Source organism: Centropristis striata, chromosome 20, assembly GCF_030273125.1.
Source record: "Centropristis striata isolate RG_2023a ecotype Rhode Island chromosome 20, C.striata_1.0, whole genome shotgun sequence".
NCBI lineage: Eukaryota > Metazoa > Chordata > Actinopteri > Perciformes > Serranidae > Centropristis > Centropristis striata.
The window spans coordinates 30,778,193-30,802,870 of NC_081536.1; the positions used below are offsets into that span (position 1 = coordinate 30,778,193).

At 38.2% G+C, this 24,678-nt stretch overlaps 1 protein-coding gene across 1 annotated transcript; it reads left to right on the forward strand.

Annotated features, from left to right (window-relative positions):
* Positions 1-704: 704 nt before the first annotated feature.
* Positions 705-24,664, forward strand: LOC131993475 (serine/threonine-protein kinase VRK1-like). Its single transcript, XM_059359408.1, has 14 exons — positions 705-879; positions 2,889-3,023; positions 4,477-4,532; positions 5,464-5,533; positions 6,877-6,964; positions 7,186-7,294; positions 8,203-8,295; positions 9,475-9,607; positions 17,606-17,726; positions 17,861-17,919; positions 19,557-19,738; positions 21,233-21,373; positions 23,019-23,219; positions 24,128-24,664. Exons 2-14 carry the CDS (start codon positions 2,894-2,896, stop codon positions 24,599-24,601), a joined length of 1,857 nt encoding a protein of 618 aa, XP_059215391.1. The 5' UTR covers positions 705-879; positions 2,889-2,893; the 3' UTR covers positions 24,602-24,664.
* Positions 24,665-24,678: the final 14 nt, after the last annotated feature.

The window sequence follows — 24,678 nt, forward strand, 5'->3', positions numbered from 1 at the left end:
GTGGAGTAGAGGTATAAAGTTACATAAAATGGAAATACTCAAGTAAAGTACAAGTACCTCAAAATTGTGCTTAAGTACAGTACTTGAGTAAATGTACTTAGTTACATTCCACCACTGATTATTTTATTATGCTTTTCCACACACATATATTATTATAATAATAATAATTATAATTGTTATTATTATTATTATTATTATTATTGTTATTATTATTATTATTATTAGCATTATTTATATTATTATTATGATTATTAATATCATTGTTATTATTATAACTATTATTTCTATTTCTATTATTATTATTCATAATAATAATAATAATAATAATATTGTTATTATTAATATTATTATTATTATTATTATTAATATAATTGTTATTATTATTACTATTATTAATATTATTATTATGATTATTAATATAATTGTTATTATTATTACTATTATTTATATTATTATTATGATTATTAATATAATTGTTAATATTATTACTATTATTTATATTATTATTATTATTATTATTATTATTATTATGCTCTAAATCAAAGATAATTTAATCCAGAAAACAGCACTGATTCAATCAGTGTTAGTACTTCATATAGTCCCGCCTCTTCTATTTCCCTATTGGCTACTGGGATGTTGAGAAACTTTTCCTCGCATGCCATAGGCTGAGCGGCGCAGCGGGAGGGACAACTTTCAGGAAGTGATCAGGTGTTGTTTCTGTTTCGCACCGGGGCCACTTTAAACGAAGATGGCTAAACATTTAAAGACGACGTACTCTATTAAGTATTAATTACGACAGCGTACCGGTATGTATCTACTCTAAAGGCTCAACTGACGACGTACAGCTTTGTTTCCTGTTGGAGGTCGCCGTAAATTTCTGTACGTAAGTCATATAAAATAGCTGCTTATTAGCTAATTTAGCCGCTAGTTGTGTGCTTAGTTACTAGAGTTTTCCAACCCTTTTCTTTTAAGTTCCTCCAGAGTTGTTTGAATCCATAACTGTGTGTCATATATCGTTAACTGCCTTCGGTTGTTGTATTTTTAACTGTTCAGAGGGACGTAACATAACTACTAAATGAGATCTGTTTCCAGGGACGTAGCTAACATTTATTGGGATAATCTGAAGGGGGTGTTGTGGTTTAACTGGTGACTTTCAGCCAAATGTGTCTGTGGTTTAAACACACTCACATTTTATATTTTAGACTTTTATGAAGACTACAGAGAAAACATTTTACTTCTTATTAAAATACCCAGATATAGAGAGCAGCCACGTATTCTCTTTTTGTTTTTAACTGCTGTTCTACCTGTCACCAGTTGAACCGTAACACAGGGGTTCCTCCTCCAGAATTACTTTTTTTAAGATGTCATGTCTGGTAATCAAACAGGTGGATTGACATTTAAATGCAGCTATTAAAAAGTACAGAAATTGACTTGATGAGTTATTTAAAGCCGTCTTTAATAATGATCACTCATTGTTTATTTAAACTAAAAAATGTCTTTATGCTTGCTTCCAATTTAGTTAAATCTCTTTGGAATGACTGAAGCAGTGGTGAAAAGTAACTAAGTATGTTTACTCAAGTACTAATTTTGAGGTGCTTGTACTTTACTTCAGTATTTTCATTTTATTTAATATTATACTTCTACTCAACTACATTTTTAGGCAAATATTGTACTTTTTAATCTACTACATTTAGCTGACAGCTTTACAGGTCAAGATTTAACATAAAATATATGATCAATTTAAAGTGATTAGACTTTTTTTTTTAGATTAAATCTTATAACAGTATATCAATTAATTAAATCAACCCTGTCTTTACAAAATTAAAACACTGCTTACATAAAAACATCAATACAAACAATGTACTAATATATTAAGAATATATAAAACAATCTGAATGGGTTCATTCTGCATAACGATTTAACTTTTGGAACTTTAAGTACATTTTGATGCTGATACTTTTGTACTTTTACTTCAGTAAGTTTTGAATGCAGGACATTTACTTGTAGTGGAGTCATTTCACAGTGCCACTATGCATTCTCCGAAAAACTACATTAATCTTACAAACATTTCTATTTCCATAAAAAACCACCAGGTATATTGGTGGCTTTGTTTACATACTTTGTAACACTATTCAAACATTTTTAGTAAAACATTAAATGAAAAAAAGGCATCAATATAACAACCACCTGACACCTAAAATGAAAAGCAATATTTGTTTGTTTATTTATTAGGATCCCCATTAGCCATCACTCTGTTGTGGGAGCAATGGCGATTCTTCCTGGGGTCCTCAAACAGGACACAATTTAAATACATAGCAAAAGCATACAGAGTAACAATTAGAATCTAGAATCTCTGGCAGTTATAAGAAAAAAACGACAATATTAAATTCAATAATTTACCAAAAAGTGGAATACCGATTGCGATTCAAAGAAATGATTAAAAACAGTTTTTAAAACATACAAAATCAATACCTGGCTTATGAAACAGAAAAACAAAAGCGAACAAACAAAGCAAATAGCAAAGCAATAGTCATGAGTTCATAAGTGGAATTAGTTTAAAAAGTGTTTGTGAGAAAATCAAGTCAGTTGAATAATATCGTCTAGATTTGTGACATAGAACCCCAAATTCTCATGAAATATAAAAATGAATGTGAAACCTCTGACTCTAGCCTCAGCATACCTCATTAACCGAGTCATCTTACTTTGTGGCACGCCCCTCTGGTGTGGTTTCATTTTTGTTTTCATAATAAACTGAAACTTTCTCTCAGTGGTTTAGGATCACAGCCACGTCAGAAAGTATAATGTGAATCAGTTTTTGAATATTGTCTAGTATATAAAAATATGTTTCTATGTTTTCTTCTTACACAAACTTTTTGAAACTTGCTTAGTTACCATGGCACCTCCAAAAAAGAGAGCGTTACCCAAACCACTCCCTGGGGGCTTTATACTGACTGACAGTGAGAAGAAGAAATGGAAGCTGGGGAAAATCATCGGTCAAGGTGGCTGTGGACTCATTTATCTTGGTAATGAGAACACACTGTCTGATGACACACACACACACACACACACACACACACCCTGTACAGTCTGTGACATAAGTATGTACATGAATACAGACTAGTAGGATAATTCCCTCTCTTTCTCTGCCAGACACACACATTGTTGATGGGAGACACTACTTTGATTGATCTGTGTTTCTCATGGTTGTGAAAGCTGTTCACTGACCAGATTGATACAAGACTTTCAACCTTTACACTTGCCAATATCTTTCACAACAGATCCATTTAGAAAGTCCAAAGGAGTTGATCTAGTCCAAGACTTAAGACTTAACATAAAGCATGTTTCCATTGAGTACTTTTTGGAAAGCAGCGGAGTGTTTTCCCTCTAGAGACTCTTTTTCAAAAGAGCGACTAGTGACAAATCTAGTGACCTTTTCTGGTGTTATTGGAGACTTTTGGAGACTTGGGCCCCGTTTACACGAGGACACTTGCGGGTACGACAAAATATTTTATTGGAAGTGCCTTTCGTTTAGACGGTGACTGTGTTTTTGGGGCTTAAAAACGCAAAAATCTGAAACCACCCTCCAGAGTGTAAAACTGTAATCGCTCCGCCGTAGCGTGTCCGTCTACACTGACAAGACACAAAACTCTGATCTGATCTGCTCACGTCACGTATGTGTTTACGTCACATACATGCTCCAGTACAGGAAAATAAACAAACATGTGGGATTATTTCCATGCGTGGGACCTTCAAGCTGCTCTGGCAGCTTTAATAAACTTACAGGAGTCTTTCCACCAAATGTACAGGATATGTAGAGATAGTATTAGTGAACAGAGAAGGATCTGTTATTACCTTGATCGCATTTTGGATGCAGCAATTGGTGGGAGGCGAGCCAGATGGTGGAGAACTTTGTGGAAGGAGTAGCTGATGAAAATGCGTTGCATGAAAACATCCGCATGCCCAAAGATGCTCTTATCGCTTAAAGTAATGCCGCCTGGCATGCATCCCCAATCCAATCCAACACACTTCTGCAGCACCGTATGCAGCAGATTTCCTCCCGAAAACACTCGTCTAAACAAGTAAATAAGAAGTGAAGACGCGACGCCACTTTTGCATCTTTTGTTCAGACCGTCATCATGTAAACGTAGCCTTGTTTTCTACTCTTCTTAACAAGTAGCAGACGCCGTCCCAAAGCACTCACAAGCGGCCCAGTCCTCCCAGCTGCAGTCAGAGCAGGAGATGTTAACCCCTCAGCGTCCAGTTTGCACAAGTCTGCAAATGAATCACGCATGTGCGAAATCGCCGCTCTTTGTGAGCCGCTAACCGGTGAAGTTGAGCAGATCCTCTCTCCCAAGCCGCACTCATAGCGGCTCACTAGAGGGAAAAGTGTCTAATGGAAACGTGCATATAATGTGCCACAACTCTGTATCCTGCATTTCTTATAATCTGCCCTCACTGTCTCCTGTTGTCCCACAGCCTCTAATGATGTGGACAGACCTGTTGCAGAAGACACAAACTTTGTCATAAAACTGGTAAGAACATTTGTGCTTCATACTGACAATAATGCTTTTTATAAAAAATGTTAGTGCAACTACAAGACTACTGCACTTCGTACTGGTATGGCTGTTGTCATAGGATGATACTGCATGTAAATGTCAACAGCAAATGTTTCCTCTTTTTTGGTTCTCACTTCACAAAACGTCACATGATTTAGTTTGAAGTCACTAGGAGAAAGCATGTGAGAAACATGCAGAAATGATGACTCAAAATATCTAAATTTGCACATATGCACTTCTGCATATGTGCTTCTGTTTAGAGGTTGAGTATCCTAAACAGGCATGGACAATCACTTGTTGCTGGATTGCACTGTTCCCTTTTATTTAACTAGAGACTGTGATGCTTCAGGTACAGGTGAATACGATCTAAGAAGCCCAATTTTAGCATCGTGCAGCAGACATGAATTTACAATTCTGGAAAGTTAGAACAGCATCGATCATATACTTTTTCTCTGCAGCAATTGGCAGCTAAACAGCAGAAATACAGCATTAAAGTCACAAAGTAAAGCACAGGGAGTGTTATGTTAAACACATGATTGGGTCGACATTGCAATTTGTTGCTAACAAAGCAAAAACTGGTTCAACTTTTCTGCAGGATGACACGGCATTGTTTTGGCTGGCACCATTTAAATGGTTGAAGCCATTTAAACCAAGCAGAAGACTGCTCAGAAAAGTCTAAAAACTTATCTTAAACCATACAACACAGACCATGTGTTATAGCAAGTTTACTTAACAAATAATGCTGTTTCATCCAACAAGAATAAAGCCTTAAAAGGACTAGAAGGCACAACCAGTTTTATTTAAACAAGACTTGATTAGTTGGGACACTAACATGCTTTGACATTTCTGTCCAGCTTGTTTAACCAGCGATAATGAAATAGTTAATAGTGTCCGCTTTTACCTGCAGGAGTACCACGAGAACGGCCCCCTGTTCTCCGAGCTCAAGTTCTACCAGAGGGCAGCCAAACCGGAGAGCAGTGAGTAGCACCACCCGTCCAGCGTCCCGGCAGCTCGCTGGAGCACGAGTGTGTTTGACTGATGAAGTGGCCGCAGACACAGAGGCTTTGCTGCCTGCAGCACAGTAATTAATAATAAGCCAAAGCAAACATGCACCTCAGTGGCAGTTAGCCCCCCTCTCCGCGCTTGTCTGAGCCCTCCACCGCCTCCGTTTGGAGAGGTGCGAGAGAGAGGAAGCCACTCACACGTAATGATGCCCGGGCCTCCGCTGAGCCCCTGACCACCTGCCAGTCTGGTTGGGAGCCAGTCAGGCCAGCCGCCATTGAGCCCCGAGCCAGCCCACTGCTTTGTCTGGGGGCTCTGTGTGTGTGTGTGTGTGTGTGTGTGTGTGTGTGTGTTTGCAGTTGTGTCTTTGTACCCTCAATACTGTAAGATTGATATTTGCATCATGCATGCGTTATTACTCTTACAAGGACACATCGGGAATTCAGGACAAAACATTTGCTTACTTTTCAGAGGATTTAGGAGCTTTTTTGTTGCAGATTCCTATTGGAGAGTTAGACTGTGGGTTGGGTCAATGTTAGGAAGTGATTAGACTCTGAAATTGTTGGGATAAGTAACATGGAAAGTTCTAGTCACCAACCGTTCCCCTCAGACTGATTGTCTAAGTCAGGGGTCACAAACTCAAATTACCTGGGGGCCCCTGGAGGCAGTGTCAAAATGACCAAAAAAAGACACAAAATTACTAAAAATAGACACAAAATTATTTTAAAAAGACACAAAATGACCCAAAAAAGACACAAAATGAAAACCCTAAATTAATTTAAAAAGGCATAGAATTATTAAACAAAATTATTACAAAAAGACACAAAGTTATTACAAAAAGACACAAAAAAATTATTTAAAAAAGACACAAAAAAATTATTTTAAAAAGACACAAAAAATATTTTAAAAAGACACAAAAAATGATTTTAAAAAGACACAAAATTATAAAAATAAAGACACAGAATTACCAAAAAAGAAACAAAATTATAAAAATAAGACAAAACTATTTAAAAAAGACACAATTACAAAAAAAAGTAATTAAAGGGACCTTCCACACACAACACGGTAAAGTGCCATTCATATAAAACTCACATTAAACTTTCATATCAAGGTGAGGGCCACAAAATATTGTCAAGAGGGCCGCAATCGGCCCGCGGGCCGCGAGTTTGAGACCCCTGGTCTAAGTGGTCTGAAGCACCAGGGATTTCTTCTTTCTTAAGAGTCATTGTGGTTTTTGAGTTTAATTGAGTTGTTAGTTTGACTGTAATTCAGTCTTTCCAGACACACATTGGCATAACTGTCTCTAATCTTGTTCCAGTCCAGAAGTGGAAGAGGAGCAGGAAACTGGACTTCCTGGGCATCCCAGCGTACTGGGGGTCCGGGTTGGCAGAACATAATGAACTCAGGTACTGACTAATGATGACCAGAATACATGTCTGCTCCATTTTAAGTGTAAAAGGATATAGTATACTATATCTAGTCTTTGTGACTTTTCCGTCCTCCATTATCTACGAGTGAACAGTTTTTGGTGAAATTCCACCATAGCATTCAATGCAAGTTGTTTTAAAGTCCTGTAATGTCCGTGTGATAAATGTTGACCTCTGACCTTGTTCTCTTTCTCTCTCAGGTATCGTTTTATGGCCATGGACCGGCTCGGCACGGACCTGCAGAAGATCTGCGATCAAAGCGGAGGTCGGCTGAAGAAGAACACTGTTCTCCAGCTCGGTCAAACACTGGTGAGATCATCACAATAAAAATTACAAAGCAGGCTTTTATATTGCTTAATTGTTGAGCTCACAAGCCACTTCAACAGATAATGATCATCTTTACCAACTTTAAATTACGTTAAGTCTGAATATGTCTGGATCCACTTTTGTCTCTTTAAAAATTCAACTTTTTTGGTTCATCAGATTTTTTAAAAACTGCTTTACCCTGTTGGTTGTGTATTTCAGCACAAAGCAGCTTTTAGACATGTTTCTGTTGTTTGGAAACAGACAGAATTGTCAATGAGGCTCCTTCATTCAACACAAAGTCAATATAGATCAGGGGTCTCAAACTCAAATTACCTGGGGGCCGCTGGAGGCATTATCAAAATGACCAAAAAAAGACACAAAATTACTAAAAAAAGACACAAAATGACAGAAAATAACTAAATTACCAAAAAAGACACAAAATGACCAAAAAAATACACAAAATTACTTAAAAAAGACACAAATGACCAAAAAGAGACACAAAATTACTAAAAAAACACACAATATGACCAAAAAAAAGACACAAAATTACAAAAAAGACACAAAATGACAGAAAAAAAACTAAATTACCAAAAAAGACACAAAACGACCAAAAAAAGACACAAAATTACAAAAAAAAGACACAAAATGACCAAAAAAAGGCACAAAATTACTAAAAAAAAGACACAAAATGACCGAAAAAGACACAAAATGACCAAAAGAGACACAAAATATCGTCACAAGGGTTGCAATTGGCCCGCGGACCACGAGTTTGAGACCCCTGATATAGAGTGACAGTGGGGGCGGGGCTTAAGTACCCTCTTTTTCTATTGTACATTCACTTTTATTTCATCACAATCTGCTCATCATACTTGTCATTCTTTGTTCTGTTGTGTGTTTTTCTTGTGTGTCAGGTGGACATTCTGGAGTATATCCATGACAACGAGTACGTGCATGCAGACATTAAAGCTGCCAACCTCATGCTGGGATGCAGAGACCCTGACAAGGTAGGTCCACTGTAGATCTCCACAAATGATCCTGCATACCCATAATAGTGAGCTCTGCTCTATTATAGAATAAACACTTTACGGCTATGTTTCTGTGTGCAGATAATGCACATGATCTGTTATCAGCTATCTGTTTTTGATGACGATTGTGTCTCTGATTGGTACACGATAAATTCCCTTTATTTGTTGAATTAGCCTGTTAAAATTCCAATTTACACCATTTTTTATTCTTCTGGAGGGCGTTTTATGAATATACTAGATACTGATATCATTTGAAATGAAAAGATCTAAGGAATCTACAGACCCCAAGCATGTCAGGAGGATATCGTCTTGAGAAGTTGCTGCAAAGTTAGGCGATTTCCAAGTCAAATTTTCAGATCGCTCTCTGTTTTCCCACAAGTGTCCTTTTTACAAATATGGCTACTTTATGCTGATAACATGCAATTAAAGGCAAAAACCACATAGTGTTTCTCATGCAGTGCAAATTTGCTATTTCCTCCTACAGTATTTGAATATTTGTGCACACTGGAGTCCCGAAACATTTTCTTTATGTGGGATGATGTTAGTCATCAGTAGTAGCCACTAGGGTGGTCACGATACTAAAATTTTCAACTCGATACCGATACTCAGGAAAATATTCGATACTCGATACCATTTCGATACCACCAGGATAAAAACAAAGACCCCAAAATTTAACAGAAATATTTTCATTAACAAGAAAAATGTAACATGTAAAAATTAACAGAACCACGGGTTAAATATTTATTATGAAAAACGCTTAAAAAAGAAACTGCAACTATGATAACAAGCTTCAGGTGTGAGGTAGTGCAAAAAATAAATAAATACAATAAACAATAACAATTAGAACAATATTAACAATCAATACTTTTTAAAATGAGTATCATATCCGGATACAACGTTTTAGTATCGATACTTTTTGAGTATAGTATAGTAGCCAGGTCATTGTAGTGATGGTATTTTCTTGCTCAAATTAATCTTCAGGTTCTCAGCTTTCAGATTATGTCACCACTTCTATGTGGCATTTATTGTTGACCTGCTATCTCCCCCTTAACATCCACTGCCCACAACCCCCAATTCTCAAAAAAAAGCTTGTTGAATTGTAAGAGGTTAACACTAGTGTGTGTGTGTCTGTGTGTCTGTGTGTGTGTGTGTCCGTAGGTCTATCTAGCAGACTATGGGCTGTCCTACAGGTTCTGTCCTGATGGAGTCCACAAAGAATACAAGGAAAACCCCAAGAAGGGCCACAATGGAACCATTGAATACACCAGCCTTGATGCTCACAAAGGACTGGGTAAGCCTTGAATTCATAACAAGACAGAACAACTAACACTAAAGAAGAAACATCTGGGAGCTGGTCTGAAACAGATACAAAGATGATGCGCTGCTGTAATCACAATGTGAAGCCGGATTCAGAGTGTGTGATTTCTGTACAGTTGATGTAGTTTTGATGTTGTAGTTTATTTATTATTATTATATTTATTTTATTTTATTTTATTTTAATTTGCCATTTTTTACTTATGCAGTGCACCTGCTTACAACGTTTTTAATTTTTCAAAAGGAAAAAAAAAAGAAATTAAAAAAGGACTGGAAACAACAACAGTAACAACAACAAAAATCAAACATCAAGCATCAAACTAACAAAAATAAAACAGGTTGGATATAGACAGGTAGATCTTACAAAAAAGTTGAATTGAGTTTTAGCCACATGTTTATTTTTTATTTTTATAGTTTTTATTTTATTTTCATTTGCCATTTTCACTTATGCAGTGCACCTGCATGCAAAGATTAAAAAAAAAAGAAATAAAAAAACAAACAAACATACAAACAAACAAAATCAAAAACAAAAAATAATAATAACAAATAACATTACAAAAATATATAAAAAATAACAATTATAATTATTATTAATAATAAAAATAACAATAAACCGCAAACAAACAAATAAAACAGGTTGGATATAGGCAGGTAGTTCTTAAAAACAAGTTGAACAAGTACAAGAACAAGTACCCCTTAAAAGCTTAATGTCCAAACTGATAAACTTTTGCTTTGTAAATATGTGGGTCAGTGACAAATAAGGATTGGAAAGTTGTCAAATGGTGTAACCACAAAAAAATGATAAATATTTAATACTTCATCCACCTACATTGTATTTTATATTATTTTTTATATATTAGTGGACTTGTGCATATAATTACTTCATTGTAAAAAACATCAAAAGATTTTTTAAAATTTTTTTTAACCATTTCTACATTTACACATTTTCGTCAACATTGAGCAGAACATATTCTAAATACAGCCATTTTTTTCAGAAGTTTTGACAAATTATGTAAAAATGTGTTATATACCATAGTGTTGCAATGTAAACGTGGATTGTATTTTTTTTCTTCTCATTTTAGTTCACATTTATTTTCCTGCATATAATCATATTTTTATGGGAAAAAAATGACTGGTTACACCAACTGACACTGGGTTAGATCACGTCATTGACCCATAGAACAAATTCTGCTCTTCTTTACATTGTGCACAACTTCTTTGGAGTCAGTATTGTAGTAATTGTAGGGAGAATGACTGACAGGTATTTAAAGCTGCCAGTCTTGTGGTATTTTACCAATATCTATATTAACCCTACCATAAGCTCTGTCCTTTTTAGTTGGCAGTCTTTGTTTGTCAATACATGTAAAATAGTGTGGTCTCCCCGCCCCGCCGCCCTCTGCCTCCCTCGGCTGATATTGGGAACACATTAACTGGCAAATTGCCTACATGCTCCCTCTCTTCATTGACCATCGATTCTCCATCCGCGGCCCCTGCTGAATTCCCCGGTACCGTCTCTGTTTAACAATTCCCTAATTAGCCGAAGTCATAACCTGCGTCGTGTATTCATCCCCCATTAATTAAGGGCTTTGATGTTTGGTTAGAGGGAAGCCCGAGCCACAGATAACCTCCGTGAGCTCCACGCCGACCAACTCCTACTACCCTCCAGTTCAATATTGTGAGTTAGCGTGGCTCAGGCTGCCTAATCGCCACGGTTGTGTTACTATCAAAACGATCAATAAGTGAAAGGGGGACAGAAAATGTCCCGTCAGCAATAACTATCAAATGGAAGTTGTGTCAATTTTAATATGATTTTGCAAAGAGCGGGAGGAAAGTGAGCAATAAAAATTGTGATGCACGTTCTTTTGCTACTCTACATAAAAGAATACTTTGTAAAAGTAAGAATCCATCTTTTCACCAAGTGCTTGTAAAGGTCTCAGGTTCGTAGATTGGAAGCCTAAGTTTAAACACATACTTACAAAAAAACAGAAATGAAACAAGAATAGTAAGTGTGGGAGAGGTTGGCTTCGCCAATTAAGGAATCAAAGTGACTGATAGTCAGAATCAAATTAGTATCATCAGCAAAAAGTATTGGTAGCATAGAGGAAGAAACAGTTGCAAGGTCATTAATGTAAACAAGGAACAATAACAGACCAAGTATGGAACCCTGAGGGACACCATATGTTAACTGGGCTCTGGAAGAAGTAAAACCGTTAACATAAACAAATTGTTCTCGATTTGAAACATAATTGACAAGCCAAATATATGAATAATGGAATAATGGAAACCATAACAATATAATAAAATATATATATATATATACACAGTACTGTGCAAAAGCCTGTTTTGATAACAGACACTTTTATTTTGAAAGGATGAAAAGAGACTTGATCCTGTCAATTGTAAAACTAAATCAACTAAGATTAAACTGTAAAGACAATGTCAAGGAGTTCATTTTTTTATGTTTTAGCCCCAGAAGAGGCATGAGGTCAGTTTTCACAGTAATCTTCATATTTAAATGTGTTTTGTGTTTAAGTTTTGGATAAAATTTAACTGATCATTTACAAGTCTTTCAAGGACCTTGGACAAAATGCACAACTTGGGATTCGGTCTATAGTTTTTAAAGGAGGTGGGATCTCCCCCTTTAGGTAGAGGGAGGACGTGGGCGGTCTTCCAGATTTTAGGAATTTTATTTGTTGTGAGTGAGGTTAAAAATATGTTGGAGGGGTTTAGCAATAATATTACCTGCTAATTTTAAAAAATAGGGTTCCAATTTATCTTTATAAAAGGTTTACTTGAAATAATAAGGAAAATAAAAACAGTTATGAAAAGTTATGTAGATGCTTGATTATTTTAGAGAGTAAAGACAAGCTTTGCAAAAAAAATTAAGTGAAAAGACAAAAAAAAAGAAGATAGCAAGATGCAGTAGAACAGCTGTTTAAGACCCTCCTCCTGTAAAACAGTATTGGTTGAGCATTTAAATGTGATGGCTGCATTTGGTGCTGAATTCGTATGCATTAGTATTTCTTAAGCAGGTGTCTAGTAAACTAACCTGGAACATGTTTCACACACTGCACATGACTTGGCTGCAGTGCAAATAAAATGTCAGTCAGAAGATTTTTTTAAAACTTTAATCCATGGATATGTGCCTTCTTATAATTATTCAAACATAACATGCTCTTATTGGAGCTACAAGAGTGCTGCAAACCTGAGGTAATCATTGTTATAAACACAGATCCATGACTATATTACACTCGTCTCGAAGGAGAAGAAAACATCAAAATGCGTATTTTTGGGATATTGTCGTCTTCAAGTGTTGGGGTACATGACCGAGGACCAGACCCTTATCTGACGCTGTGTGACCTGATGGCACCAATCCCTGCAAAGATGTTGACAGGTTGCCATGGCGAGGTTTTCTGAACGCAGCTGGTGAATGGCAGGCCTTTGAACCTAGAGCTAAACGGTGTAATTACCACCATTCGGTGGGCGTCCGGCGGACAGAAGACCGTCTACAAACGACAAGACTGTGAAGCAGAAGGGTTAAGAGTGTGACACTGCAGCATGCTTTGGGGAATCTGAATAACAATAGGAGATAATTAACAACAACACCACCCCCCCTTCGTCTAAAGCATATAGAGAACGTGTGAGTGTTGCCAGCCTGCGTGCATATTAATGTGGGTGTCCTGCTTTTTTCGGATCATGTGTGTGCGTTTCAAGCATGTCCCAACTTCCCTTTTTCGAGCTGTTCAAGTGTGTATGTGAACACACATGCATATCTCTCTGCACTGTCCTGTGTCATTCCTCACACGAGGGCAAAACACATTAAATACAGAAGAGCAGACACACAAAACACTATTATGAGCTTTGATAACGTGCCCAGAGCACGCACAGAGGGCAGCGCCGCTTAATGTAGTCGTTGATCTTTTTAATTGTTAATCTATTATGGCACTCTGGGAGTTGCAACACTTTTTTCCAGTGTCAGTATCACATGTATTTTTCATCTTTATTCTCCTTTAACAGGCTCTCGGTAGCAATGAAGTGTTGTGCAATTATTTACAACAAAAGGAAGCCGCGCTGTAATGCCGACTTAATGCACACTTTACACCCACAAGGGCAAACACACCTAACTCTGACTACAAGAGTGGTTGAGATGTAGTGTAACACACAATGGCAGGGTCATATTTGGACCCACCATATAGTTGACACTTGATGCTGTTTTTACTGCATGTTTTTGCATACCTGTGTGGTATGTGGCTGTGAAATAAAAAAAGTCAGTTATAGTTAGAACAGGGATCCAATGGTTCAGTCAAGTATATTTTATTGTGGCTTTTTAGGGCTGCACCTATCGATTTAATATATATATATATATATATATAACAATCAATTTACCTAAAATACATTTTCAAAACTTGTCATTTATATTCCCATATTATATTCAGTCGTCTTCTTTTTTTAAACCAAAGAGCGACGGTATTATTCCACAACAAATGACGTCACAGAGCTTGTTCCATTCAAGTAAAAGGAGTAGTCCAATGTAATCTACACTTATTAAACAATAAAATAATGAAATAATGATAAAGTCAGATTCAAGTCACTTTCTAGAGGAATACAAAAACACTCAGTTTAATCGAGCTATGCTTAAAAATCGATATTGCCGTCTAATAGGACTTCTGTCCTTGTCCCAGTTTACATGCAATTTAGAAAATCTAATAACTGACGGGAACGTGTCCTCCTCCTCAACACTGGGTGGCGATATGCATCATTTCAGCAGGTTAATATGGCTCCCTTTTCGGTGCCGTCGTTTCTGACTGGCTAATGGGACTGACTAATGTGACCGGCTAATGTGACCGGCTAACGTGACCGGCTAATGTGCAACCGGCTAACGTGACCGGCTAACGCGGCTGACTAATGTGACGGCTAACGCGACTGTCTAATGTGCGACCGGCTAACATGACCAGCTAATGTGTGACCGGCTAACGCGACCGGCTAATGTGTGACCGGCTAATGTGTGACCGGCTAAAATGAGTATTGTCCGGATACAACGTTTTAGTATCGATACTTTTGACAACCCTAATCGTGACTCAAATATTGGGATAAAATCGTACCGTGGCGCCTCTGCTAATTCACACCTTTAGTAAATACGGTTTTATTTTGGAACCATTCATCACTTGGTGGTGAAGGTTTAGCCTTTAAACCCCCCACATGGTTTCATACAATTAAAGTGTAGTTGTTGTAAGGTATCTGATGCCAGCATGGAAGGACACCAGCAAACATGGAGAGGAGTCTCTGAGGACCTTCCTATACAGGCAGTGTCACCATCCAGTCTCTAACCACCTCTCCCATTCTGATCTTCCTCATTGATTGTTGAGCCCCCCTACTGGGCTCAAGCAGTTAAGTGTTCCTTGCTAACCTCAGAGTTTTTTATTCAGGCACACCTCTCAGCATTTATTCCCTTCGAGTGATTTCCTTCCACTCTCCTCACCAACACAACTCTACGTCTTTATATTCTGTCACCACGTAGAAGATCCCAGCAATGATGACGTAGTTAAAAAAAATCTGGAATACTTCTAATACAGTTGTTAACCAGATTACTGCCCACCTGTTCGGTGTAATCTGGTCCTGTGTGGCAGTGGCCATGCTTCTTTTTGAGACCAGCCTGTTGGCTGGGGGAGGATCAATGCCGGCCGTGGCTCAGGGAGGAGATTTCTCCCCTCTGATGGAGCCAGTCGATAGGTAATTTCTCTGGAGACGTGTGGTGGCCGTTACAGTATTGAGCTGCTAAAACTCCCCGGGCTCGACCCCTCTGGATGGACTTGGTCGACAAGTATTGATAGACCTCACACATTAATGTAGACCCCTGCAATCACACACTCACAATAAGATGCAAACACACTGCAGGCTTGTTCTTAAAGAAGTTTTAGTACTTGGGAAACCACACAGGTATCATACATAGAGTTTTCATGTCATCATTAAATTCCCTAATATGAAATTGTGTTGTTGTTGTTCTACCTGCCCTCCTGATCAGACCCCTGAAAGGCTAAATAGTTCTTTTGTTATGATTTGTTGAAAGCCTTTGTACACTCAGGAGACCTTTAGAGTTCAAACACAGCTGATTACGGTGTAAAGCACATTTTGAGCAAAGAGGTTCTTCAGATTGTTGTTAGATTCATTTCAGATGAATGGAGAAGGAAGAATTGTCACTGCTTTAGTCCCGTTAGTTTCACATGGCAAGAAAAACAAGAAACGGTAACACAAGTGCTAGTAGACATTTTTTGCTTTTAATTTATCTAGGGCTGCAACTAACGATTATTTTCATTATCGATTAATCTGTCGATTTATTTTAGCGATTAATCGATTAGTTGTTTGTTCAATAAAATGTTGAAAAATATCAATCAGTGTTTCCCAAACCACAAGATGACGTCCTCAAATCTCTGGTTTTGTCCACAAACCAAAGAGATGTTCACTTTATTGTTATAAAGGAACAAAGAAACCAGAAATATTCACATTCTCGGCTTTTATTTTACATTTGACTTTTCTTTAACAAGCGCTGCAGCCTCACAGAGCCCCCTGCTTGGCTGGAGTCTAGCTTATTGATTCAGAATTTGATCTCTATAACATACAAATGGCGTCAGGTTCTGACCATTAGAGCAATCTGTCAGTGTAGGGGTCAACAGTACACCACTGTTGATTTCTATAATAGTACATATAATGTATAATGTAGTGATTTGACCCTCGGTGTCTACAATAAGAAGAGAGGAATATTGTTTTATATCTGGATCATGTCAAAGGCCATCTGGTGTCATTAAATAGACTGCTGTAAGAAGAATGAACTCAAAAAGTCAGTCAGAGTACTCTGGAGTGCTCTGCCTGCACAATCTTGTCTCAGATTAATATATACAGACTGGAAACCAAAAGCTGCCTACATGACAAGATTACATCTTCATCACTCTCCAAACAAAAATGTCCCATTGACACGATGAAAAGAGGTGAAGAGAGGTGGATTCTCTGCAGCACAGTCCTACATCTATCACAATCACAAATCACAAATCTACACATCCTCGGTGCTGCAAATGGTACTTATGTCCAACCTCGACTGAAAAGACTATGTAGTGACTCTATCTATGAGTGAAACTAGGGGTGGGCGATATGGCCCTAAAAGAATATCACGATATTTCAGGCTATTTTTGCGATAACAATATTCTTGAGGATATTACGAAATACTTAAAAAGATATAGAAAATATGATTTTTTTTAGTCTGTAAAGAAATAAAAATGTAAAATGTAGTGTGAAGTGCAAATCTCAACAGTTGCCAAATACAAAAAAAAATGACTTGACTCTTGAGTATGAGCAAATAATAAAAATAACCATTTCAGGGTTTCGGGGGCATATTTTAATGACATTTTGTAAAGGAGAATAAAGGTTCTTGTCTGTTTTTTTAAGGCATCTTATTTTGACAGTCTTCTTCTAAGTTCTGTGGTGGATTCTGTTAACACACTGTGCTCTTATTTTGAAAGCTGCATGTGTTTAGCGACAGAGAGTAAGTAGCTTTTTGTGATTAAAACAACTATAATTGTTAGCTAATGTTGGCTCGTGGCTAACGAACGTGGGGGTCGGGGTTTGACTGACTGGTGACAGACACTCAACCTTACGCCGCTAAATCAAGAAGTAGGAATGTTGCCAATATCATGATATGCATTTTTTTTAACCATAAAAAAATATACCGATATTATCGTGAACGATACGATATGGCACACCCCTAAGTGAAACTACCATTGACTTTTGTACTGGTGCTTTTTTATTTTCCTCCAGTCTCTGTGAAGAATACACCAAACTGTGACTAACATACATTATGTAAAAGCTTCTTAACAAACCGAAACATATGATTATTGGGTCAGGTTGGACTTATGGATACAACAACATTATTGGTTGCTGATTATTTGGTACTTGTATATATTTATGTATTTTTTGTCTCTTGCAGCTCCATCCAGACGTGGTGACCTCCAGATTTTAGGTTTTTGTCTTCTTCACTGGTTATGTGGGTCTCTGCCTTGGGACAAAGTTCTTAAGAACCCAACTCAGGTCCAGGAGGCCAAGGCCAGGTATGCTGTCACTTCCTGTTTCTAATGACTTAGGGCTGGTGATAGCAACCCCACCCCCTCCCCTGTCCTCCATCTTTCATAATGTTTCTGCCCTCACTTCTTCACTGTTTTATCTCCTCTTCCTCCTTTCTCAGACTGATGGATAATCTGCCACACTCAGTCCAGCAGCTGTCAGTGAGTGGAGCCAGCACAGGTAAGCCAGGGCCACAGGATTCTATCTACACTTGTTATGTTAAACTGAGAACTTGGAAATAAGATGGTGAGGCCGTGGAGGTGAAGACAGGAATGTCCTCAGTGTCTCCAGTGTCTAATTCACTGCTCTTAGAAGGGAGATCCAGACTAAAGGCCAGAGACAAGACTAACAGGTGACTGTAAAAGGGCCTGTTGTACGACATGTATGCATAGGCAAAATATTTAAGATGTTCTCAAAGTAGTAGAAGTTAAAAGCTAAAATATCTACCCAACCAACCAAACAACCATCTAACCAACCAACCAACCAACCAAACAACCAACTTAACAACCAACCAACCAAACAACCATCTAACCAACCAACCAACCAACCAAACAACCAACTTAACAACCAACCAACCAAACAACCATCTAACCAACCAACCAACCGAACAACCAACCAAACAACCAACTTAACAACCAGCTAAACAACCAACCAACTAAACAACCATCCAACTAAACAACCAACTAAACAACCAACCAGCCAACCAACCAACTAAATAAACAACCACCTAAACAACAAACCAACCAAACAAACAACCAACCAGATCAACAACCAACTAAAAAAAACAACCAACCAACCAACCAACCAACTCAACAACCAACTATTAAGTTAGATGACTATTTGGTTGGTTGGTTGGTTGTTTTTTTTAGAGTGTTTGGATGTATTTAATTTGCCAACAGCACATTAGCAGATGATGTTGTTTCAACATTTGTACAGCTGAAGTTCTGTCTCAGTGGGATTCATGACTGAAATGAATGAGGTGGCTGCCGTTCTACTGCTGGTTTGAACATGGACTAAGCTTACCTGATGTGAACAACACCTGCATTGTCCAAGAGTCTGTAGCCGTGAGCCGAAGCAATGACCCAGACTTTGGGAAGCTCAAATCCACATTCAGCTGAAACTTTCCACCCAGAATGAAACACTCCCTCTCTCCCTCAGTTACCTCAGGCTCCTGAATAACTTTGTATAAATGAAACGTCTGTCCCATTGACATGCCTTTCAAAGTTTGTCGTGTTTTATCTCACCTCTTTATAAGGAGAGGTCACACCTGTGTGAGGGCTTAGTATGTGATGTATGTTTGGGACTGGGTGCTCCTCTGCTGACAAGACCCGGCTGCCCGCCACAGATAAGAGCCAGGGTATGCATCAAATGTGTGTGTGTGTGTGTGTGTGTGTGTGAGAGAGAGAGATACAAGTTCTACCGCAGTATGTGTCATACACGTCGTCTGGCCAGTGTGTAATGCATCGTGGCTGTGTATGACACTTACACACACACACACAATGCATTTCCATAGCAGTGTGCATGCCTAATCTACTCTCAGTGGGGAGATACATTGCCAGGCAGTGTATTATCTGGACTGTGAGACCTTCAGGTTCATCCTGCCTTTGCTGCTACATGACTCAAGTGTCCCCAAACGATTTCATTGCATACATTCAGCATTACTGAAGTTACAATAGTAGCCTCAGGTAGTAAAATCAAACCAACGTGTGATAAAACATTGTGTAACGGATTATAGAAATTGTGAAATGGTCCATTGGTTCATTATTCTCTGCAAGGTTAAAGATTGTGTGTGTGTTTCTGTCTGTTCCTGTCTTCAGATGAGGTAGCTGCATTCCTCAGCTATGTGGAAACTCTGGACTACCAAGAGAAGCCAAACTACCAGCATGTCAAACAGCTGTTGGCCACTGTTGGCACAGGAAGACTTGACTTCTCTACGCCAAAACGACCTGCAGGACCCGAGTCCACCACCAAAGTACAAGATCCCCCCGCCAGGGAACCGGTGAGTCCATGACGAGGTCAGAGGCCTATTTGGTTTTGGTTTTGGTAGAGATATGGCCCTAGGAGGAGACAGGCACTGCCAGGATGGTGGTGGTGGCTGCAGCCACCATACTGACTTTTAAGCCATTTAAGGCGGGAAAGCATTACCGCATTTCTACCATTAAAACCGGGGGCGCTGTTGCGTTATTCTACCATTAAAGCCGGGAAAGCGGATATGTCGTTTTGTAGTTTTTGTAGTTTTTTCCACCTATTTTCGGTCCCTTGGCCAATGAAATCCTTTAGAATACATGTGGGAGTGTCGCAATGCAACACGTTGATTTTTTTCAAAACTTTATTGAAGGTTGGACAAATAAACTCAACTTCTCATGAAAGCCACAGGTATAAGCTCTTAAAAAGTTTTGGAATTTAATTTCTATCTGCTACAGAGGCTGAAAAATCAAATATTTAGTAGAACCGTTGACACTTCTGTTGAATTTCCAGAAAAACTTGGTTTTACAGGTTTTGTGTCTTTTTTTTGGTCATTTTGTGTCTCTTTTTTAGTGATTTTGTGTCTTTTTTTGGTCATTTTGATACTGCCTCCAGTCTCCCAGGTAATTTGAGTTTGAGACCCCTGATCTAAACCAAAGAAATGTGTAATGAAAATAATAACAGATCATCTTTACAGCACCATGTGTTTTAAAGGTTCTATGTTTGCCTGCTGCAGAAAGTGTAACCACTTATTAATAGTTTGAAGCATTTGATTTCAGGTTTTTATTTAAAACCAGTCCATGGGGAATATGTTTTGCATTCAACATGCAACATTCAACAACTTAAACGTTGGTCACAAAGATTCCTTTTCCCTCCGTTGAGTCTCTTAACCCTGAGAGTGGAGGCAGCAGTAACAGGGAGGGTTAACCTGCTGCTGCCCCCCAACGAGCAGGTCAACCAGGGGCGCCAGGTCTGGAGCTGGAGGAGGACTGTGATTCCCCTCAAATCCACCACAACCACTTCTTGACCCCTCAGGTCCAGCGAGTGCCCTCTCAACGGCCCAATTTGACGAAGTTGATGACACACACTTCCCGCAGCACGGGGTGTCTCCAATTATGCTCCTGATTTCCTCTCCTCTCCTTGTGTCATTTAATTTCCATGCTAAAGTGCTGGCCAGTTTGATCCCTAGTTAAACAGAAGTGGCCATTTACTGGCGGTTTAGTGCAGAGAGTAAATGTCAGCAGAGAGAAAGGCCATTCAACGGGCATGCTCACTCAATCATTTGCCACTAGTGTTGTAAAAAATATATTATTATTTTATGGATGATTATAGTGAGGCAAAGTTTTATTCAAGAGAAAACATTCAAACAAAACTCTGAAAAAAAAAGCTATCACACATTCAGTTTTATATGGATATTTAAAAGTAAAGTAAAGTAAAGTAGCAGCTCCTGATACATCTGCAGTAATGCAAGTGAGACAACATAAAGGACATAGAAATAATACAAATCATCCAACCATTGTGTCAGCAGAAAGCAGGACGAGCCAAAAGGCCGTCCAAAGCCAAAGCTGCAGCTAAAGAGGTGAAGGATGAAGAAGAAGAGAAGGTGAAGCCTAAACCAGTAGAAGCTCGCTACGTAAGGGGACCACCGCTCTCTAAGCCTCAGTCACAGGTAAGATCTCACTCAACTCAGTCTGAACCAGGAGAGAAAAGATCCTCCTTTCCTAATTTATGAGGGAATGCTTTTGTTCAATGGTTTTCGAAGCAGGTTTGTAAAATGTTCTCCGAAGTTGGATCACGACACCCTGTAAACTTCAGCTGCTGGGTGGGAACCTCCACAATCACTTTGTCAACAGTATGGCCAGTATTTAGATATATTGATAATTGCTTGGTGTTTGATATTATGTATATAAAACAGAGTTGGCGCTCCCGCCTCACAGCAAGAGGGTCCTGGGTATGAATGTATATAAAACACCAAAGACATTTACTTGCATGTGTTGGAGATACAGTGGAATGGCCAAACGAACTTTAAGCTCAATTTAAGGCTAAATTTAAGGGTTGTATATGGACTAAATATATATTCTGTCATAGCATAGTAGAACGTACTTGTGTGGAGACATATTAAGGACATTGTGGGAATATAGTTTGTCCAAAAATAGCAAAAACACCATGTTACGAGATGTCCAAAAATGACCCCCTCAAAAAAAGTCATACTGCTAAAAATGACTGACTTAGTCTGTTGATATCTATTAATCAGAATCAGAATCACCTTTATTGTCATTGCACAGAGTACAAGTACAGTACAACGAAATTAAGCCATCAACCCGTCCAGAACGCATAATACATAAACAAACAATATCACAAGGTAGACAGGACAGGAAGACAGGGTGTGAAGAGAGATAAAATACAGCACACATGGGGAGAGGAAAGTGCATAGTTTGACCATAAATGACTGAAAAACACCATATTATGGGCTGTCCAAAAATTGGACAAAAACAAAGTTTTTGTCAAAAATGGTCAAATTTTAAAATGGCTAAAAACGCTTCAAACGGGTCAATTATAGTATGTTGATATGTGTGGAAGTATTTGTCCCAAAATAGCAAAAACATCATGTTACGAGATGTCCAAAAATGACCCCCTCAAAAAAGTCATATTTATTTATATGATTTTGTTAAAAATGGTGAAAGTAAAAAAATGCTAAAAATGACTTTATCAGTCTGTTGATACCTATTAGAGCATAGTTTGTCCATAAATGACAGAAAAACACCATATTATGGGATGTCCAAAAATTGAAAAAAAGAGAAAAAAAGTCGATTTTTGTCAAAAATTGTAAATTTTTAAAATGCCTAAAAATGCTTAAAATGGGTCAATTATAGTCTGTTGGTATGTGTAGTAGTATGGATTGTCCAAAACTGACAGAAAAACAGCATATTATGTGATGTCCAAAAATTGGAAAAAAAAAACAAAAAAGTCATACTATAGTAAGTCGATTTTTGTCAAAAATGGTCAAATTTTAAAATGCCTAAAAATGCTTAAAAATGATCAATTATGGTCTGTTGATACATATTAGAGTATAATATTGCCAGAAATTACAGAATTTTGGGATATCCAAAATTTGAGAAAAAGTGTCAATTTTTGTCAAAAAACCTTTTTAAGCTCAATTTGAGGGTTGTATATGGACCAAATATATATTCTGTCATAACAGCAGATTGTACTTGTGTGGAGACATATTAAGGACATTCGGCTACAACAAAAAATCCAGTAAAAAAATATATTTATAAATCAGTATTGAACTGTTTTTTGCTGTCTGCTGATAGAATGATGATGGAGTTTTGCCGGCTGTCAGCGGATCATTGAGGCCTCGACCTGTGGTGACTTATAACGAAGATGACAGTGAAACTGAAACTGAGGATGAAGAAGATGAAGAGGAGGAGGACGAGGAGGAGGCCAGACCCAGACCCATCCCTGCATGCTACCTGAGGGGCCCCCCAATAGGCCCCAGAGCTCAGTCCAAACAGGTGTGAGGCCCAGATGGCAGACTGCTTTTAAACTGCTGTGTACGTCTTCATTCAGACTTTTGTTTGAGATGAATGGTACAAAAATGGCTCAGAATCAAGTATTTTATTGTCAAGAAGCCTTTGTAAAAATCTTCTTGTTATAATAAGATGTTTTACAAAGAATTGCACACATATTCAGTTGGTAATCTTTTCACATATATAAGTTATTTTAAAAGAGCAAACACTTGAATCACCCTGTAGAACCTGATAATGTAATAAATTCCCGATAATGTAATAACCCCGATAATGTAATAAAAATCTGCACTTGAGTCCACTGAAAATGTAATAAAACCTGATAATGTAATAAAGTGCATTTCCCAATAATGTAATACACTTTTTACCAATAATGTAATAAAGTATAACATTAATGGGAGGTTATTACATTATCAGGTTAGCCTTCATTTCGCAAGTCCTGATAATGTAATAATTCCCCAATATTGTAATAATTTAACAGCAGACCACCCATTACTTGGGTTCAAGTGGTGATACTGTGTATCAACTCTAGCTCAAGAGCTCTAGCGCCACCAACAGGTCAAAGTTGAATCTTTATTAACTTTTGACCCGTTCATCCGTTTTTCACAGAGGATGTATCACTGGAACCCTTGGGCCAATCCCAGCTCAATGGGGTTTTTCAGCCATATTGGATTTTCCGCCATCTTTGATTTGATCAAAAACCTTCCATTAATGTAATACTTTATTACATTATTGGTAAAAACTGTATTACATTATTGGGAAATGCACTTTATTACATTACCGGGAAGTTATTACATTATCAAGTTTTATTACATTTTCAATGGACTCAAGTGCAGATTTTTATTACATTATCAGGAATTTATTACATTATCAGGTTCTACAACCCTCTTTAACAGAACACTGAGCTCAAACGGCCCGTCAGGAAAACAAACCACCTCACCATGACGTCAGAGAGACGGGATCGACGACTCCACTCGCAAAGGAGAAAACAGACATTGACAAACGGAGACGCCAAGAAGCAAACACACACAGACTACAGGGAGAGGAGGGCCGAAACGCTGCTGCCCCAGAGTGAATATGTGGACCAGAGCTGGGCCGGCCCAAAGGTAGAGGACGACTGGGAGCGACACCAGAATCACTGCAGGCTGCTCCAGCACAGAGCAGCCTGCAGCCATCACCATCACTGCCACTGTGACCTCTGCTGTGAACACAGTTTGTTTAGATGGGAGGGGTCTCCTCTCAGAGGGCCACAGAAGGAAGCTGGTCCCCCACAGAGGGAGGGGCCCTTCTCCTGGTTCCTCTTTGTGACTGTCGTCCTTTTCCTGGGTGCAGCTCTGGGTGTCTGCCAGAGTGTGTTTCAATCCTTTTAAAAACTTCAGGACACAAGCTGTGTGTGTGTGTGTATGTGTGTGTGTGTGTGTGTGTGTGTGTGTGTGTGTGTGTGTGT